Source organism: Botryllus schlosseri, chromosome 5, assembly GCF_051294905.1.
Source record: "Botryllus schlosseri isolate E-star chromosome 5, Bs_hap1, whole genome shotgun sequence".
NCBI classification, from domain to species: domain Eukaryota; kingdom Metazoa; phylum Chordata; class Ascidiacea; order Stolidobranchia; family Styelidae; genus Botryllus; species Botryllus schlosseri.
Window position 1 is genome coordinate 104,448 of NC_137240.1, and position 21,279 is coordinate 125,726.

The 21,279-nt window shown below is 39.0% G+C and overlaps 2 protein-coding genes and 1 long non-coding RNA gene across 4 annotated transcripts; 1 reads left to right on the forward strand and 2 right to left on the reverse strand.

Moving 5' to 3' along the window:
• Window positions 1–5,679: 5,679 nt before the first annotated feature.
• LOC145439073 (uncharacterized) lies at window positions 5,680–7,050 on the reverse strand. The gene is made up of 3 exons (XR_013915090.1): window positions 6,788–7,050; window positions 6,256–6,391; window positions 5,680–5,935 (listed from the first exon to the last, which is right to left on the reverse strand). It is a non-coding gene; the product is annotated as an uncharacterized LOC145439073 (long non-coding RNA).
• A 2,232-nt stretch (window positions 7,051–9,282) lies between these two features.
• LOC145438481 (uncharacterized) lies at window positions 9,283–12,419 on the forward strand. The gene is made up of 5 exons (XM_080315811.1): window positions 9,283–9,841; window positions 9,915–10,142; window positions 10,207–10,363; window positions 11,546–12,117; window positions 12,287–12,419. Exons 1-5 carry the CDS (start codon window positions 9,519–9,521, stop codon window positions 12,417–12,419), a joined length of 1,413 nt encoding a protein of 470 aa, XP_080171937.1. The 5' UTR covers window positions 9,283–9,518.
• LOC145438480 (uncharacterized) lies at window positions 10,136–21,186 on the reverse strand. Of its 2 annotated transcripts, none has more exons than XM_080315809.1 (4): window positions 20,475–21,186; window positions 20,313–20,413; window positions 13,114–13,235; window positions 10,136–11,517 (listed from the first exon to the last, which is right to left on the reverse strand). In XM_080315809.1, the coding sequence occupies exons 1-4, from the start codon at window positions 20,673–20,675 to the stop codon at window positions 10,442–10,444; spliced, it is 1,500 nt and encodes a 499-aa protein (XP_080171935.1). In that variant the 5' UTR covers window positions 20,676–21,186; the 3' UTR covers window positions 10,136–10,441. The 2 variants fall into 2 exon arrangements, 1 of the variants encoding a protein (XP_080171935.1); XR_013914945.1 differs by having other exon boundaries at window positions 11,117–12,117; window positions 12,287–13,235.
• Between the last annotated feature and the right edge of the window lie 93 nt (window positions 21,187–21,279).

Consider the following 21,279-nt stretch of genomic DNA (forward strand, 5'->3'; position numbering starts at 1 on the left):
GATCAGAATCAATTATCCTACACCCTAATTCATCGTCTTCAAGCCATCCTACCTTCTTCAAAATGACATTAGGTATCCCGAGAGTCGTATAAAACACGTAGCAACCGACAAATTCTAGCAATCATTGGTTATAGTGGTGCAAAAGTATAATTGAAAGTTAGACCAGATTTGACCTCCGTAAAAAACTAGCTTGATCAGAATCAATTATCCTACACCCTAATTCATCGTCTTCAAGCCATCCTACCTTCTTCAAAATGACATTAGGTATCCCGAGAGTCGTATAAAACACGTAGCAACCGACAAATTCTAGCAATCATTGGTTATAGTGGCGCAAAAGTATGATTGAATGTTAGACCAGATTTGACCCCGTAAAAAACTAGCTTGATCAGAATCAATTATCCTACACCCTAATTCATCGTCTTCAAGCCATCCGACCTTCTTCAAAATGACATTAGGTATCCCGAGAGTCGTATAAAACACGTAGCAACCGACAAATTCTAGCAATCATTGGTTATAGTGGCGCAAAAGTATAATTGAAAGTTAGACCAGATTTGACACCCGTAAAAAACTAGCTTGACGAGAATCAATTATCCTACACCCTAATTCATCGTCTTCAAGCCATCTGACCTTCTTCAAAATGACATTAGGTATCCCGAGAGTCGTATAAAACACGTTGCAACCGACAAATTCCAGCAATCATTGGTTAAAGTGGAGCAAAAGTATGATTGAAAGTTAGACCAGATTTGACCCCCGTAAAAAACTAGCTTGATCAGAATCAATTATCCTACACCCTAATTCATCGTCTTCAAGCCATCCGACCTTCTTCAAAATGACATTAGGTATCCCGAGAGTCGTATAAAACACGTAGCAACCGACAAATTCTAGCAATCATTGGTTATAGTGGCGCAAAAGTATGATTGAAAGTTAGACCAGATTTGACCCCCGTAAAAAACTAGCTTGATCAGAATCAATTATCCTACACCCTAATTCATCGTCTTCAAGCCATCCGACCTTCTTCAAAATGACATTAGGTATCCCGAGAGTCGTATAAAACACGTAGCAACCGACAAATTCTAGCAATCATTGGTTATAGTGGCGCAAAAGTATAATTGAAAGTTAGACCAGATTTGACCCCCGTAAAAAACTAGCTTGACGAGAATCAATTATCCTACACCCTAATTCATCGTCTTCAAGCCATCCGACCTTCTTCAAAATGACATTAGGTATCCCGAGAGTCGTATAAAACACGTTGCAACCGACAAATTCTAGCAATCATTGGTTAAAGTGGAGCAAAAGTATGATTGAAAGTTAGACCAGATTTGACCCCCGTAAAAAACTAGCTTGATCAGAATCAATTATCCTACACCCTAATTCATCGTCTTCAAGCCATCCGACCTTCTTCAAAATGACATTAGGTATCCCGAGAGTCGTATAAAACACGTGGCAACCGACAAATTCTAGCAATCATTGGTTATAGTGGCGCAAAAGTATGATTGAAAGTTAGACCAGATTTGACCCCCGTAAAAAACTAGCTTGATCAGAATCAATTATCCTACACCCTAATTCATCGTCTTCAAGCCATCCTACCTTCTTCAAAATGACATTAGGTATCCCGAGAGTCGTATAAAACACGTAGCAACCGACAAATTCTAGCAATCATTGGTTATAGTGGCGCAAAAGTATGATTGAAAGTTAGACCAGATTTGACCCCCGTAAAAAACTAGCTTGATCAGAATCAATTATCCTACACCCTAATTCATCGTCTTCAAGCCATCCTACCTTCTTCAAAATGACATTAGGTATCCCGAGAGTCGTATAAAACACGTAGCAACCGACAAATTCTAGCAATCATTGGTTATAGTGGCGCAAAAGTATGATTGAAAGTTAGACCAGATTTGACCCCCGTAAAAAACTAGCTTGATCAGAATCAATTATCCTACACCCTAATTCATCGTCTTCAAGCCATCCTACCTTCTTCAAAATGACATTAGGTATCCCGAGACTCGTATAAAACACGTAGCAACCGACAAATTCTAGCAATCATTGGTTATAGTGGCGCAAAAGTATGATTGAAAGTTAGACCAGATTTGACCCCCGTAAAAAACTAGCTTGATCAGAATCAATTATCCTACACCCTAATTCATCGTCTTCAAGCCATCCGACCTTCTTCAAAATGACATTAGGTATCCCGAGAGTCGTATAAAACACGTAGCAACCGACAAATTCTAGCAATCATTGGTTATAGTGGCGCAAAAGTATAATTGAAAGTTAGAGCAGATTTGACCCCCGTAAAAAACTAGCTTGACGAGAATCAATTATCCTACACCCTAATTCATCGTCTTCAAGCCATCCGACCTTCTTCAAAATGACATTAGGTATCCCGAGAGTCGTATAAAACACGTTGCAACCAACAAATTTTAGCAATCATTGGTTAAAGTGGAGCAAAAGTATGATTGAAAGTTAGACCAGATTTGACCCCCGTAAAAAACTAGCTTGATCAGAATCAATTATCCTACACCCTAATTCATCGTCTTCAAGCCATCCGACCTTCTTCAAAATGACATTAGGTATCCCGAGAGTCGTATAAAACACGTAGCAACCGACAAATTCTAGCAATCATTGGTTATAGTGGCGCAAAAGTATGATTGAAAGTTAGACCAGATTTGACCCCCGTAAAAAACTAGCTTGATCAGAATCAATTATCCTACACCCTAATTGATCGTCTTCAAGCCACCCGACCTTCTTCAAAATGACATTAGGTATGCCGAGAGTCGTATAAAACACGTAGCAACCGACAAATTCTAGCAATCATTGGTTATAGTGGCGCAAAAGTATGATTGAAAGTTAGACCAGATTTGACCCCCGTAAAAAACTAGCTTGATCAGAATCAATTATCCTACACCCTAATTCATCGTCTTCAAGCCATCCGACCTTCTTCAAAATGACATTAGGTATCCCGAGAGTCGTATAAAACACGTAGCAACCGACAAATTCTAGCAATCATTGGTTATAGTGGCGCAAAAGTATGATTGAAAGTTAGACCAGATTTGACCCCCGTAAAAAACTAGCTTGATCAGAATCAATTATCCTACACCCTAATTCATCGTCTTCAAGCCATCCGACCTTCTTCAAAATGACATTAGGTATCCCGAGAGTCGTATAAAACACGTAGCAACCGACAAATTCTAGCAATCATTGGTTATAGTGGCGCAAAAGTATGATTGAAAGTTAGACCAGATTTGACCCCCGTAAAAAACTAGCTTGATCAGAATCAATTATCCTACACCCTAATTCATCGTCTTCAAGTTATCCGACCTTCTTCAAAATGACATTAGGTATCCCGAGAGTCTTATAAAACACGTAGCAACCGACAAATTCTAGCAAGCATTGGTTATAGTGGCGCAAAAGTATAATTGAAAGTTAGACCAGATTTGACCCCCGTAAAAAACTAGCTTGATCAGAATCAATTATCCTACACCCTAATTCATCGTCTTCAAGCCATCCGACCTGCTTGAAAATGACATTAGGTATCCCGAGAGTCGTATTAAACACGTAGCAACCGACAAATTCTAGCAATCATTGGTTATAGTGGCGCAAAAGTATAATTGAAAGTTAGACCAGATTTAACCCCCGTAAAAAACTAGCTTGATCAGAATCAATTATCCTACACCCTAATTCATCGTCTTCAAGCCATCTGACCTGCTTGAAAATGACATTAGGTATCCCGAGAGTCGTATTAAACACGTAGCAACCGACAAATTCTAGCAATCATTGGTTATAGTGGCGCAAAAGTATAATTGAAAGTTAGACCAGATTTGACCCCCGTAAAAAACTAGCTTGATCAGAATCAATTATCCTACACCCTAATTTATCGTCTTCAAGCCATCCGACCTTCTTCAAAATGACATTAGGTATCCCGAGAGTCGTATAAAACACGTAGCAACCGACAAATTCTAGCAATCATTGGTTATAGTGGCGCAAAAGTATAATTGAAAGTTAGACCAGATTTGACCCACGTAAAAAACTAGCTTGATCAGAATCAATTATCCTACACCCTAATTCATCGTCTTCAAGCCATCCGACCTTCTTCAAAATGACATTAGGTATCCCGAGAGTCGTATTAAACACGTAGCAACCGACAAATTCTAGCAAGCATTGGTTATAGTGGCGCAAAAGTATAATTGAAAGTTAGACCAGATTTGACCCCTGTAAAAAACTAGCTTGATCAGAATCAATTATCCTACACCCTAATTCATCGTCTTCAAGCCATCCGACCTGCTTGAAAATGACATTAGGTATCCCGAGAGTCGTATTAAACACGTAGCAACCGACAAATTCTAGCAATCATTGGTTATAGTGGCGCAAAAGTATAATTGAAAGTTAGACCAGATTTGACCCCCGTAAAAAACTAGCTTGATCAGAATCAATTATCCTACACCCTAATTCATCGTCTTCATGCCATCCGACCTTCTTCAAAATGACATTAGGTATCCCGAGAGTCGTATAAAACACGTAGCAACCGACAAATTCTAGCAATCATTGGTTATAGTGGCGCAAAAGTATAATTGAAAGTTAGACCAGATTTGACCCACGTAAAAAACTAGCTTGATCAGAATCAATTATCCTACACCCTAATTCATCATCTTTAAGCCATCCGACCTTCATAGACAACTTTGCGGAATCATGTTCAGAATTATTTTTATACCGAAATTGCCGACTTTACGTATTTCAAACTAATCGGAAATTGCCGTAATTTGGAGTGAAAGTCTCAATATTGGGTTGTTTACAGAAAAAGCAGAATGTGCATTGTGACGTCAGGTACATGACATCTCTTCTCACCACCGCAGATGTTTGTGTACTCCCGATCTCAGGGCGATTATTTTAGTTGATAGCGGAGGTTTTGCTTGTAACGGATTCAACAAGGGATATTGAAAATGAGTCTGAGTTCTCAGACGTCGAATGTAAGTATACCTTTTGCACTTACCTACGAAAATAATGTGGAAATGCAGACGCGTTTCTGGTGTTGATTCGCTCCATCCAACATCAGTGGAACCCCTGGCAGCTTCGTATAACGATCGGTCGTTTGCGTGTGATTATACGTTACTAACCGAAGGAGGTACGTAATCAATAGTATGATCAGCCTATAGCTTGTTCAACGTAAGCCGCTTGTCTATAGTGGTATTTGTGAGTTAGTGCATCACCTCTTTACAGTTAGGAATCTTGGTATTATCAATTACAGGTGTCAGTATGGACTATGGAGGTTGTCAGCTTATGATAAATATTAGGGAGAGTTTATGCAGCAAAAAGGTCCCCCCCCCCCCCCTCCCGAGCAACTGACAGAAGAATGCATCACAGCATTTCAATCAGTGTGTCCTGATGTTGATGCATTGGACATGACTTACTGTGGATATCAACAGGAATATGGCCACAGAATTATTACACCTCATTCGATGCATGAGGGAATGAGTATAATTCAAATGAAACGTCGAGTGAGCTGCCAAATAATTTCCTAACACAACAATTACACTTTTCAGGAAGCTGCGAAACACTGCGTAGAGAAATTTTGTTCGCTGGCCTTGTGGATCCCACGTAAAAACAACGAAACGAAGAATCCTTACTGCGCTCGTTGTTACCGCCATCTGATCAAAATTCTCATCCACTACTTTCAAGAGATTTCAATTTTGCAATGCTTCCTTGTGAATGAATAATTTTATTGAAAATAATAAATGCAACATAACTAATCCATCCGGACCACTACTGACTACTGTGTCAGGGAGAGAAATATATCAGGTTTTGTGTTTGGCAATAGCTTCGTCCCAGCTAATTTTGAAGATGTCAGTAGTCAAATGAGTATGAACAATCTCAATAGAATTGGGCAACTCCGCCGTTCCTGGTCTTGTTTTGATGAGTGCTTCAACTTTTTCATTTAAGTAATCTAGAACAGGTAAAAGAATATTACAAAGTTTTGGTAACAGTCAGATTGAAGGCAGTATACCAAATGTTGTCAGATTGAAGGCAGTGTATCTTAATGATTCATTAGAATGAAGGATTGCCAACTGCATCCTACAAAAATGCATATGAAATCTGATAAGGGTTGTTTTGAACAGCCATAATATTACACAGTACCTTGCATTTAAACTGTTATGGTGATAGTGTTACCTTTTCATCTCTACTGAGATGTCAACATATTGAGAGGTATGCCTACAACTACACAGATTACGATATATTAATGGATCATCGATATTATCCTCTTACTTTTGCTGCCGACATGACATGCAGGCTTTCCGGCTCAAACAGCTTCAACAGTGAATGATTTTGAGTTTGAGAACGTGTATCTCTTCCGTGTAACACCTTTTGTTCTTCCTTGAAAACTTGTTTTCGAAGATAAAGCCTAAATCGATGTAGTGATAGTAATGACTACCAGAGGTGTTCAGTCAGGGATATCTGACACTCCCCATTCAGTAAATAAAATGACTAATACGACTAAACAAACAGAATTTCATTTTCAAAACTAAGAGTATACCTTTTCCATAAAAAGCTGGTTAGCCACGTAACCGTTCTGAAGTAGGCTGGTCAGTGGTCATAGACTCCATTTTCAATAAGTAAAGCCCCTACTTTTTCAATTAGTGAAGTGGATTTATTTCAGACTACTACACTTATACTACTTCATAAGTTTTTGAAGGCATAATTGTTTCTACATGTACTCGAGTGCAAACAATATAAGTACAAGAAGAAACGGTTAGTTTCACTCTTACAATACTGGCAGACACAATACATTTCCACTTACCGATTCCAGACACTTAGTAGGTTTATAGCATTCCTCTGACATCTTCTTTCCATAATTTTTTTGTTGCAAGAATATGAAGTGAGAACCGGCAGTACGTGTGAGAGTATCAACCATACGCTACATGACATCTACCTCGATGCCTGATCTTCTTAACAGCTTTCATGACCACACTGAAAGACCCGAATCCACAGCAAAAAGTGTATAATCAATCCCTAAAACTGACCAAAATGTATACCTTTCTGTTTACCAGGACTTGTCGTGTCAGTTACATGCAGTGTTGCCAACTCCGGGTGGAAGAAAATCGCTAAAAGTGGTGTCAAAAATCGCTAGATGGCGCTAAATATTCAGAAAAAAGCGCTAAAAAATAGCGCTAAATCTGCAAAAGGTGCTATAGGTGTTAAATTGAACCATTACATCGATATATTCTTCTCAGCTATATCTTACTCGTCTGGGGCCAAAGTCACTTATCATATTTCTAGTTCATAATACGTAATAGTCATATCTAAGCAAGACAAAACGGCAGTGCATTTCGGTCGCTATACGTGAACGAACAGTGAACACTGACCAGGTTGCAGGCATAACTGCTCACTATATCAGCGTGCCTTACTCGATGCGTCCGTGAATACGTGATGCGCTGTACCGTGGTTATGCGCTTGACTATTCTTCGCTAAACTGTGTTGGAGTTGGCCTACTTGAACACGACATGCGACTTGACCCGACACAACACGACATTGAAACGGGTTTGTTTGCCACTATAAGTAGAGACCTTAAGAAAAGAATCCGAGGACCAACCCGGTGTATGAAATGTAATTGATCTGGTCTTAAACGAATGACCAGACATTGGAGCGATCTTAAAACAGCCCCCAACGTCTGGAAATCGGCATTGATACGGACAATCGCTGGACGAAATTGGTCATTGTTATGTTCATTATTGTGTTGCGGCGGTGCCATTGTTGGATCAATAATACCGGGTTTCAGACTTTGAGGGCTGTTTCGGGGTGCATGATTCCATTGTCCGGACGAGATTTTATTTTGTATTTTCGAAATCACTGCGACACTATCTTTCGATCATGGCCATGGGCCAATTATATTAAATTTCAGCGTTCAGGTCGCCAGATGTAGCACTGCCAACTATGCTACTTTTAGATTACTCAGCAAGAAGAGACACTGTTTGCCCATGCGTAACCGCCAGGAGTTGCGTATCTACTACTATCTATCGGTAGGTAGCAGAGATGAGCGGATTTGAAATTTCAATGTCCTAATCCAATCCAAATCCGAACCTGCAAATCCAAAACCAAATCTTAATCCATAACTTTTTCATATTCAAGTCCATGTCCAATCGTAATCCGATTCTAACTGGAAATTCAGAAAGAAATGCTAATTTATGCAAGGGAGGAATTGAAAAATTTTCTTTTACTACCAACAATTCCCTTGATTCAAGATAGACTTAGTAACCATAAGTACATTAATAACTGATCCGAATAAAGTTTATCGCCATTCGCCACACGACATATCGATCTCCCAGAAAATAGGTAAATTCAATCCAAATCCTAATCCGATCAGAAAAAAATCTGTAATCCTAATCCAATCCAAATCCGCCAAAATTTCACAAATCCTGTTTTTAAAAATCCTAATCCTAATCCATGCTCATCTCTGGTAGGTAGCAGAGATGAGCGGATTTGAAATTTCGATGTCCTAATCCAATCCAAATCCGAACCTGCAAATCCAAATCCTAATCCTAATCCATAACTTTTTTAAATTCAAGTCCATGTCCAATCCTAATCCGATTCTAACTGGAAATTCAGAAAAAATGCTAATTTATGCAAGGGAGGAATTGGAAAATTTTCTTTCAATACCAACAATTCCCTTGATTAAAGATAACTTAGTAACCATAAGTACAATAATAACTGATCTGAATAAAGTTTGTAGCCATTCGCCACACGACATATCGATCTCCCAGAAAATAGGTAAATCCAATCCAAATCCTAATCCGATCAGAAAAAAATCTTTAATCCTAATCCAATCCAAATCCGCCAAAATTTCACAAATCCTGTTTTATAAAATCCTAATCCTAATCCATGCTCATCTCTGGTAGGTAGTAATCTATAATTATATATCATCGGAGTCCGCACTCTGGTGACCGGTATAGCCAATGCAGTCGTCAGCCAGAACTGATCTTTAGTGGTTATTTTCGGTAAAAAAAAGCGCTAAATAATCGCTAAATACTTTTTCAAAAATCGCTAGATTTATCGCTAGACGCTAGATCCATATTTTTTGGCGCGAAACCGGATGAAAAATCGCTAGATCTAGCGCGAAAATCGCTAAATAGACACTTACGTGACCTTTGACACGAACCAATCAGGTTGCAGCGGGATGTAAACAAAGAACAAGACCGGGCAAGCTTACTATGAGCTCTTATGGAAAACGGTTGAAAAATAAAGGTTTTTAGCAAAATGACATTGAATTGGGGATTTCTGGCTTTGATGAAGACCAATAACGTAGAGCTAGTGTTATTTGCAGTTTTATAAGCTATAATAAACCTGAATGGTGCTAAGTACGCATCAACATGGTGTGTTCAAATGCATGGGTTTTCGACAAATTTTCGTATGAAGCAAGCATTGTTGTTTCTTGTCATTCATATACTATAGCATTGCAGTATTGCATATTTTGACGATTTCGAAGCCTCAGGTCTCAACCAAAATTTTTAAGCATATGTTTTGTTCAGAAATATATGTTACAAACATATAGCTGCATACCCAGATATTACAATTTTTGTACATTGAAAGTTATGGAGATTCTACCGGATTTTTTTGATTTGACTGGTACAAAATTTTCTTCTAACACCGCGGAAAAAGCTACAAAATATTTCATGGAGCGCTACGTACACAACTTAGAGATAAATATTGAGGATACCATCCACTCTTATTGCGGAAGTAATATTCTAGTGAGCGGGAGATGTTATCGCAGTATGTGGAAAAGTGAGATACCACACTCAATGGAAATAAAAGTTTTCAGAAAATCCATTGTTGATTCGTCTTGCACGTGTAAAGCAGGGTAAGTATGGACACAAACATTTCTTCAGAGACTTGCAATAGATATTTTTATCATGATCATGATTTATTTTCAGACTAGGTTCTGATATATGTTCTCATGCATATGCATTAATCAAGACAGTCCAGTACCTGAAGCTACAGGGACTGAAAGACATACCGAGTGATTTGTCATGTACAAGCATGCCACAATCATGGAATGTTCCACGTGGGGAAAAAATTCAGCCAGCATCAGTGAGCTCGATCGTGATTGCCAAGCCATCTCTTGAACGTACTCGCAACCCCTCAATTCCATCTGCCTCACGGTATATTTTGGTACATTTGAAGCCTTCAGCCTTACAACACTCCACTAAACATTTATAATCCTAGAACATCTGCACCTGGCAAACTGTTCGTTCAACAGATTGGGCAACTTAAAGAACTTCAAGGAACACCACTGGAATATATCGTGGATAGAGATGTAGGCCTACCATTGGTACCCACTGACCACGGCATCGCGCAATTAGGAACAGTAGCATGCTATCAGGTGATGAATTTTTTAAATTATGATCTTTACAATGAAACTGGAACTTGGAGTATTGCAGAATAAGTACTGTCATTTAATTTAGTTTTTAATCAGTTTGTCTTGAAATAGAGTGAGCAAGGCACAGATAGTCCATATTTTGTTAAGTTGATACACAATGCTGCAAGGTATAACACTGGTCAAAATTCGGTACTCCTTGATTCTTCCAATCAGCCGTTCAATATGAATTCGATGTCTCGCAATTTTTCTTGTTGTGGAACAGTCGGGACCTGGCATTTGACGGTTTGCAGAAGCACGTGGAGGAATATTTAAATTCAGATTTAATTTCTTGATGTCAGACTCAATTGTGAATCCCTTGTCTGCCATGATAGCATCTCCCGGAGCAACATACCCCAAGTCCATCATTTTCTTCAATTGTCTGTAGAGTCCGCATTGCTCAGTAATATTTTTATCTGAGATGCTACCTGTGAAGAGTTCACCGACAAAAGTTACTGCACCACTTGGGTCACAACCCACCAAGCCTTTCAAAGTTGTATATGATTTATAGTCCAAATAGAATTGTGATTGCAGTCGCAGTGAGCTTGGGGTTTGAGTCTTCAGTTCGGTACAGTCAATAATCATTATAGTTTGTGGAAATTCACGAATGAATTCAGACGGTGCATTTCTGAGAATCACATCTCTATGTGGCCAAATTGAAATTTTAATTAAGCGTCTATATATGTGGTTCACCCACTGGTTAAAGATTATGCTCACCGCATTAATAGATATTTGAAATCTGTAGGATAAGTCCAGCAATTGTAAATTTCTCCTCAGTCTTGCCAATGTTAATAGCAGATGGTCTGCACTACCATGCAGGGATAACTCAAAGCGATTATCCGGATACTTCACATTACCATCACAGGTCAAAAGTTTGTGCAGTGCAGAGAAAGAATTTGGATGTAGTCCAGTATGAAATTTCATGAGTTTCTCTGAATCTTTCGACATCATGATGCTCTGATAACCGAATTTCACTATCAATAGTTCATTTGTTAATTTATGATTTTCCTGTAGCAGTTTTCTGTTCTCGGCTTCCAGAATTTGTATTCTTGTAGTCTTCTCACCCATTTCATCTTTCAGGCAACGAATCTGTGCAGCTTCATATAAGATGTCCATCGAGCCTGTAGAAAACATATTCTTATTTTACAGAGCAATGCCACTGTGCAGGCACCTATCAGGGCACACTCATCCGACTCATGCAACGTGTCACCACTACCAATAGCATCAAACATCCGCCTGCCTACCGAATATAATCTTCTCAAGCACTTTCAATCCATCACACACTCTCAAGCAACAGCACTGGAACGGAATACTAGGAGGCAAACATTAAGCCGATTGTGGCACAAAGAAAGGAAGCTTCGTGTGACTGCATCTCAGTTTGGACTTATTTTGAGACGCAGAAGTGTTCCATCTAAACTATTTCTTGATTCAATATTTAAGCCTCGCAAAGTTATTGCTGCATCAATTAGGTATGGTCAGGCCAATGAACGAAAAGCTCGGCAACAGTACTGCAGATTCAACACTGTCCACACTCATGACTGTGGCTTGGTAGTCAATCCTGAATTCCCATTTTTGGGTGCCACTCCTGATGGAACAGTATGTGATGGTGATGAATTTGGAATTCTGGAAATCAAGTGTCCATATTCTGCTAGGGAAATGTCAATTGAGGAAGCTGTAGTCAAAATGAAAATTGACTGGCTTACTAAATCCTCCACGACTGGCTACTGTCTTCGACCTGACAGTATATATTCTTGCCAAATCCAAGGTCAAATTTTGGTCACTGGCGCGCCATGGTGCGACCTTGTTGTTTACACTAAAGTTGACTTGAAAGTAATCAGAATATTCCCAGATATTCCTGTAATTCATAACATGCTATCCCGCCTATGCTACTTCTACAAAGAACATTGTCAGCCATACCTGCGCAACGATCTTTAACTATATACTTGTATTTTGTTTTGTATATTGCACAGATAAACTGAAACATTCTGACTTTCTACAATGTCATTTGTTGTGTAAGCATTAGCATGATTTTCGTTCTAGTATAACTTCATTTATTACTCTCAATGGAAACATCAAAACCAGTGGTTCTAAATCTGTGAGTAAATGACCTTTGAAAACATTTATTACTAGGGCAAGTAATTATGTCGTTCAGCTCTGGGATAAATAGTTTCCCATTTCACGGCAAGACCGCCGAAAATTACATTTTCACTGCATGGGTCACCTTATTCAGGCTATTGATTTTGTTAAAGTCGCCAAGGAAGAGTTTTTCTGCTACGCCTTGAGTCAAGTTTGCAGACCCAGGGGGGTTGGGTATCGCTATGTTGTTTGACTTTTTTTGGGAAAATTATTCCCGCATTGCGTAATTTTCTTGCTGTGTAGGTGTACCGGGAAAAAATATAATATTTGGCGGTCTCGCCAGAATGTCCGTGAAATGGCAAAGTAACAAATTCTACAGCTCTGCAGAAACTAAGTTATACAGCAGAACCTTTGTAGTATCTCATACCCTACTAATTCAACAAAAATTATAAATGCAACTTTTTACTGCAACTTTTCTTAAAATTAAGTGCAACTTTCTCTCGATTTTAGTGCAACAAAAACTTGCCCTATTTATTACATATGTAAAGTTTCATTTCAGACGGTATTTAGATAATTGTTTCTCGATTGCATTCCAACAATAACGTTGATAGCTACTGATATAGCTCTAATTCCACAGTTACTTGGCTGACTAGGGTGATACTCTGAATGAGCCATCTCAACCGTCTCCGCTGCTCTCTCTTGTACTTCGTTAGCCTCGTGCTCATCAGGATTATCTTGGTTCTTGCACATAAGGCTTGTACTGCTGAAAACGGATGGTAAAAAGTAATAACATTGTATCACAAATAGACTTACTGCGTCTTGCTAAGAATATGAACACCTATAATCAGAGGTGGTCAAATTAGTCAAGAAAGCTACTCAAGTAGAAGTGGCGACGAAAAAATCTGCTCAAGTATGAGTAGAAGTACTTCTTCCATATGCCATCTAAAACTACTTGACGTAGAAGTAGAATTGAGGTAAGTAAGTAGTTTTGAAAATAGTCTTAATTCGTTCACATTGACTGTAAAGCTGCAAATGGAGCTATGCGGAAAAGGCAGACAGCTTGATTCGTATTGATGCATCCCAGGTGACCGGAACCAGTGGTGGCTTTTGGGGTAGGCGAGGTAGGCGGTCGCCTAGGGCCCCCCCTGGTTGATTTACGCGCTTTCGAGGGCCCCCCCTCCTCGGTTTACGCGCTTTTTCCAACTCTTTCTCCGGTTTACGCGCTTTTTTTCAAGTATTACCATTTTCTGAATAACCGCGGAATCCTTGCATCCATAAAGAATATGGTATTGTACCGTAAAGACAGGTCAATCATCAAATCTCATTTTTTAGTAATCATTTTACGAATAACCACAAAAATCCATGCGTCAATTTAGAATATGGTACCGTAAGCAGTAGTCGATCGTTAAATTTCTGCGCTAGTTGCAAGAGCTCACATTGATTTGATGATCTCTATCTATTTTGCCATTAGCTAAAGGGCCCCCCCTCCTACATTTACGCAAATGTTATCATTTTGCAAATAACTGTGAAAATACATGTACCCATGTAGAATGTAATACCGCACACAGAAGTCAATCATTAAATTACTGCACCTGCTAAAAGCTAACTTTGATTTTATGAGGGGGGGCCCCTTCTTCATTTACGCGATTTTTGGTTATCATTTTACGAATAACCGTGGAAGTACATGTACCCATGTAGCATATGGTACCGTAAACAGTAGTCGATCATTGAGTTTCTGCATCTGCTTAAAGAGCTTACTTCGATTTTATGTGCCCCCCCCCTACATTTATGCGAATTTTAGTTATCATTTTGCGAATAACCGTGAAAATGTATGTCCCGATGTAGAATATGGTACCGTAAACCGTCGATCATTAAATTTCTGCATCTGCTGAAAGAGCTTACCGTAATTTTCCGAATATAGTGCGCCCCCATGTATAATACGCACCCCCCTATTTTAGGGCAAGAAATCGTTAAAATTTTGCGCACTATACATGGAAAATTACGGTACTTTGATTTTATGAGCCCCCCCTTACATTTATGCGAATTTTAGTTGTCATTTTACGAGTAACCGTGAAAATATATGTACTCATGTAGAATATGGTACCGTAAACAGTAGTCTATCATTAAATTTCTGCGCCTGCTAATATAGCTTACTTTGATTTTATGAGCCCCCCCTCCATTTATGCCAATTTTAGTTTATCATTTTGCGAATAACCGTGAAAATACATGTAGGCCTACCCAGCAGTGTATATTTCAGTGCATCAAAATTTTCCAGTATAAGTTTGTGAGATTCTACTTGCTAGCTCTTGATGCCAGCTTTCATATGATACCGTATGTCAATTTATAATGAAGCGTGTCCAGATTGAGCCTGAATATCCAAAATATCAAAGGAAATAGTAATTTGAAAGCCAATGAAAGCATGTAGGCTATAATAGCCTATATATTGTTGTTTACTGAACCATTCTCATGACTCAACATATTAGTTGTGAATTAGGCCTTTTCTGAATGGAAATCCATCCCCAGGGTTGTCATGATGGTAAATTTATTCATTTCTTGTCCGCGGATTGGCAGCGTACCTTCAAAGCTTTACCACGCTATATGTGCACCCGGTACCGTCAGTCAGAAAGTATTTATGGTGTTGTCACAAAGCGTTTTTTTATCACAGGTGGATGTCTTTTAATTGGTGGTGTGCTACAGATAGATATGCAATAGATCTTGCATACAGGAAAGTTTCTAGCGGCCTAATGCCTGATATTTTATGCCTCAAAAATCTATGTTGTTATTTGAAAGGTTTGAATGGCTATCATTGAGAAAGGTGTACGGAAGGCTACATATATTCAATTTGTTGTGAGGTTGATAATTTAATATGATGTCACAGAAAAAGACCAAAATGTGACCAAACAATTTAGCAATGGAATCAATTTCAGCAGGGCAGAGGAAAGAATTAAATGATCACAGGGCAAGTTTTGCAACTTTTTTTACAGCTTCTGGCGGCTTCCTATATACTCTGAAGTTATGTAGTATGGTGTTTTAAGGTGTTTGGAGGAATTTTATATTGCAACTTTGCTTCAGCAGTGTATATTTTAAGTCATCAGAATTTTCCAGTGTACGTTTGTTTGAGATTCTACTTGCTACCACTTGATGCCAGCTTTTAGACTTGATGCCAGCTTTCATACGATGTGTTAATTTATAATTTTGTTGTAGGTAGAGCTGCGCCAGAAATATTCGAAATTGGTGTTGTGCATGAGTAGTTTTAGCAATTATTAGTGCTGAGTCTGGGACGTCTGAACACATATTGTGGCAAAATTTTCCCTTGAGCTTCCATTCTATCTTTAGACATACTGGTAGTGATTTGGTCTTGAGAGGTTGGCTACACTGGCAGGCAATGTAAAAAAGTAATTGAGTGACCACAAATATTGTAGCCTACTTTTTTGATATAGAATTACCCAGTAAAAAATTGAGAATCCCAGTATCCATCCATAAATAATATGGTGCGGTATGGAACATTACCTTTGTCATAATTACGGGTCTGTCATCAAATCTCTGCATGCGGTAGAAGCACTTCGTTTGGATGTACTCTAACCTTATGAAAGTGATTTCATCAATGAAGTGAAGTGTTCGGGTGTACCGCTAATGCGGTATCATGACAGTTTTGTACTGTATTATACTCAATTTCTTGTGAATCATTTTTGCAGTGTGTGTGTAATGTGTATACTATAGTGCATGACATTGACATCATATCCATATGGCAGGTTATTTAGTACTGCGCACTTGCCGGTTGATAACCGTACATTTATTTAGATACGAAGAGTTTGGTATCACTCATTTATATGTCATGTTGTAATTGGTAGCATAAATATCTCATAATTATCGGCTGCAATGCCGCGAGTACATGCTAAATGTAAGTCGGGATCTCAGAAAAGGAAGTTGGTTCAGATTCGGAAAGAAAGTGACGATGCAAATTTTGGACTGCTACACAAATATTTCAAGCCATCTATGTCAGCTCAGAAATGTTCTGAACAAATTGAGGATGGTGCTGCTTTTCCATTAATGATAATGCCAGATGAGGAACTCCCTGTTGTAGTCGAAGGAGAGAGCTCAAGAGATCATTGTACCGGAGAATTATCAGTTACCACAGCGCAGACAAAGTGTAGTGATTCTGTGGGAGGTCAGCCTGTTGGTATTGTGAGCAAAAACTGTGAAATTACTGAAAATACTGTAGTTAATTCAGCAAACATCTCACAACAGCCAAGCTTTAGTAGTACAAGTACCGCTGAAGGACCAGTCAGAAATGCTTCTTCTGGAAAAACCAGGTGCTGTGCTGATGGAATCTCAAGGCTGCTGTTCTACTCAGTCTCGGCCCAGATTTGCTACTCAGTCTCGACCCAGATTTGAATCTGTATCAGACCACTCTTCTGCTGCTGTTCATTCTATTACCATTACCAAAGAGGTAGTAGGAAAATTGGATGATATTGGACTATGGCCATCTAGAGTAAGTACATCTGAGAAGAATGAAGTTGTTTTGAGGGGGCCAGTTCAAGATGATTTGAGTTGTGTTGTGTTTCCTGTCACTAAAGACAGAAAGTTCTCTGTGACTCATTTTCAGAGGAAGCTGAAAAATAAGAAACTACAGAAGCGTTCTTGGTTAGTATACTCGAAGTCGACCGATTCAGTCTATTGCTTTCACTGTAAATTATTCTCTTGTGGTAATAGTAGCCTGGTCCATGATGGTTGCAGCGACTGGAAAAATCTTGATAAAATATTGAGCGAACATGAAGTTTCTAGAGATCATTTCAAAGCACTTCACTTGTTTTCGGAAAATAGTGCAGCTCTCAAAAATCCAACAGTTTTACAGAAGAATATCCAAAGTAAGCACAGTGAACTTGTTGAATACTGGAGGTCTATTCTTAAACGCTTGCTTGCAATCATCCAGTACTTAGCAAGAAATCACTGTGCGTTACGAGGTACTGCTGGACATGAACGGCTAGGGGATCCACATCAAGGTCAATTTCTAGGTCTTGTTGAACTTCTAGCCATGTTTGATCCAGTTCTTGCAGAGCATACTCAGAAAGTAAAGAATCAACAGTTACCCGATAATTATTTAGGTAAAAATATTCAAAATGAGTTGATTTCCTTGGTGGGAAAAAATATTCTTGATCAAATAACTTCTGATGTTCGTAGATGCACATACTTCAGTGTCATTCTTGATTGTACTCCTGATTGCAGCCATGAAGAACAAATGACGCTTGTAGTTCGATATGTGGATACTGAAATGGATGTTTCTGTAAGAGAGCATTTCACTGGCTTTCTTAATGTTAAAGAAACTACCTCGTTGGGTCTCACTAAGGCTTTGCTTGATCGACTGGAAGAGCTTGGTTTGGATATTGCGAATTGTAGAGGTCAGGGGTATGATAATGGTGCGAACATGGCTGGCCGGAATGCTGGTGTACAAAAGAAAATTTTGGATTTGAATAGACATGCATTTTTCATGCCCTGTGGATCTCATTCCTTGAATCTGGTTCTCTGTGATGCTGCAAAATGTTGTACAAGATTCTATGTTTATTTCGGTTTTCTCCAAAAACTGTATTCGACATTTTCATCCTCTACCAAACGATGGAACATTCTGCAAGAAAATTGCAGTAAAGTTGTGAAGTATCCCAGCGACACTCGTTGGGAGAGTAAAATTCGGTCTGTAGAAGTGGTGAGATTTCATTTGGATGGAGTGATTAAGTCACTTCTAATGGTTTTGCAGAGTTCCCAGGTTATAGGTGATGGGAAAAGTGCTGCTGATATAACTGGGATTTTGAAAGAAGTTTGTTCTTATGAATTCATTCTTAGCTCTGTTATCTGGTACAAGGTTCTATTTCAAGTTCATGTTGTCTCTCAGCATTTACAAAAGCAGTCCATCCAAGTAGACATCATGCAAAGTATGATTTCTGGTCTCCTTACTTGGATCAGACGTTTTCGTCTCGATGGCTTCCAGCAATCTCTGGATGAGGCAGATCAGTTAGTCAGAGGCATAGTGGTTGATGGAGTGGAGATACAAACTTCATTTCAGCACTCGAGGCAAAGAAGCCGAACTGGATTTTTTGATGAGGCCGTTGACAATGAGGAAATTCTCTCAGCTCAGAAGAAATATGAAGTTGATGTATTCAATGTGATGGTGGACACTTTCATTCTATCCATGGAAGAAAGATTCAGTCAATTGGGTAAATTTTACTCAAACTTCAGTACATTACTAAATATCATGACACTCAAGCCTGATAAAATAAGTCGTGAAGTTTTAGCTGAGGCATGTGATAAGATCGAGCAGTTTCTTGGTGAGGACATTGATGCAGGTGTCTTGTTGGGAGAAATCGAGTCCTTTATTAGTCTTCCTAATAAAGGTCCTGGTGTAACAGCTCTAGATGCGTTGCGGTATCTAGCCAAAGGCGGGATGCTTTCTGACTACCATTATCTGTCTGAAGCTCTGCGAATAGTTCTGACCATACCAGTGTCTGTGGCAAGTGGTGAACGCTCATTCTCGAAATTGAAATTAATTAAGACTTTTCTGCGATCTCGAATGAGCCAAGAGCGTCTAAATGGATTGGCACTGATGTGTATAGAAAGTGAAATAAATTATGGCCTCGATCACAACTTACTAATTGACGAGTTTGCAAAGCAAAAAGCTAGAAAATGCTGTTTCTTATTAAAGTGATAAGGTAAATCGGACCATTTGAAGATTACTGCTGTTTCAACGTCTTGTTTGTAACCACACTTTTTCTGGTTATATTTCTATGCCTTGTTTTACCACATTTTTTGCATGATTATATTGGTATGGAATACTTTGATAGTCTCTTTGCAAAGTTACGTAAAATCGTGTGCAGCTAAGAATAATATTCCAATGTGTTTAGTTTATTTTTCTGAAGGGGATGGGATGTTCATTGTTATTTAACGAACTTATCAACTTTAGTTATGTGCAATGCTTTGGCATATGTTTGGTATATATTTGTGATGCACACATCAGTCTTCGTGTTATTTTTCAAATTTAACACAATCTGTCAACTTCTTGCACATCATGCAATCAGCGCCCCTGAAGACATTTGTCCATGTGAAACGTTGAAACAAACCCTAACCAGGTCTTTGAAGATGCTATCAGTAGTTATGTGTTCCCTTGGTATTACCGGTGTTTTGTCACATTGTCACGCATTTCTTCTTTACGCCAATTCACGCAACAATATCTCCTTTCCAGATAATAAATAGATCATAGGCCTAATCCAGCATCTGGCTCGGCACTTACAAACCCCCTGCGAAATGGATACTTAGCAATCTGACGTTTGTCGCGGGGGGTCTGGGGGGCGCAGCCCCCCAGAAGCTTCAATTACTTGGATATGGGGGCCCCCCCGGAGGTTTCGCCTAGGGCCCCCCCAATCATAAAGCCACCACTGACCGGAACCATTAGCAATCCGGTACCTAAATTATAATCCCTGATACTTATGAAAACATATTTGTCACTCCATTACTACTGTGCGCGAAGTGCAACAAAATTTCTCAGCTTTACTTGACTTTAACGAATATTAAATGTTGTTACTCTGTGAAAACAGTCCCGAAATTCCTAAGGCTATCTTTCGTATATTGGGGGATTAAACTACTTCTACTTGACAAACTGAAAATAGCGTAAAGTAAGTAAGTATATTACGAAGTAGAAGAAGAGACAATCAGATCTACTTGAGTAAGTACCAGAAGTAGAGGAAAACTACTTGATTACTTTCAAAAAGTAGAAGTACTTCGTTACTGAATTCCTCTGCCTATAATACAACATGCTATTTTGGGGACATATAACCCTACTCTACTCAATCACCTGTCCCCCGCTTTACGTCTCTTCCTTGAACGAATCTCCTTACCATCATGTGGGATTGGATAAGGATACTGCTCCGACGGACCGATCTGATTGTGGAAATGCTAGGGGAAGGGAAACTAGAACAATAAACCAAACAATGGTATAGATTTTTGGATATTGTACCTTGGAACACAAGTATGTGCTTTTGCTGATCAAATCAGGATTCAGCTGACTATGAGGTCGTCCACAGGCCTTTATCCAGATCTTACATTCTTCCATGCGTGTTTTAGGCTTTGGAAAGGGTATGAAGTGTACATCAGGATCACGGTCGGTGTAGCGACTATCACTGTTACAACGGCCATAAGAGCAGTGTTTATGCGGCATTTATCCAAATAGATTTACTAAACGAGCTATAACAAAACGAAATTGAGGATTTTAATCGGAAACGGATCATGTTACCAATCATATATTATGTAGGCCTATATGATATTTAATGATACGGTACCGGTATAGGTAGCCAATAGGATTTTATAAATACTTCGAGCCCGCATAGAGAAAAACACAACCTATTTTAACTACACCCACCACTTACATATGTTATTCAGTACCGCAATCCAATATATATAGCATACGAATAACAAGAAAAACAATGTTTGCTTCATACGAAAAGTTGTAAAAAAATCCATGCATTTGGACGGACCATGCTGAAGCGTATTGCCACCATTCGTGTTTATTCTAGTTTAGAACACTGCAAATACATACTAGCTCTACGTTATTGCTCTTCATCAAAGCCAGTTATCCCCCATTCAACGTCATTTTGCTTAAAACCTTCATTTTTTAACCCTTTTCCATAAGAGCCCATAGTAAGCTTGCCCAGCCTTGTTCTTTGTTTACATCTCGCTGCAACCTGATTGGTTCGTGTCAAAGGTCACGTAAGTGTCTATTGGCAACACTGGCTTACATGACGTCATTTCATGGTTGAATGATT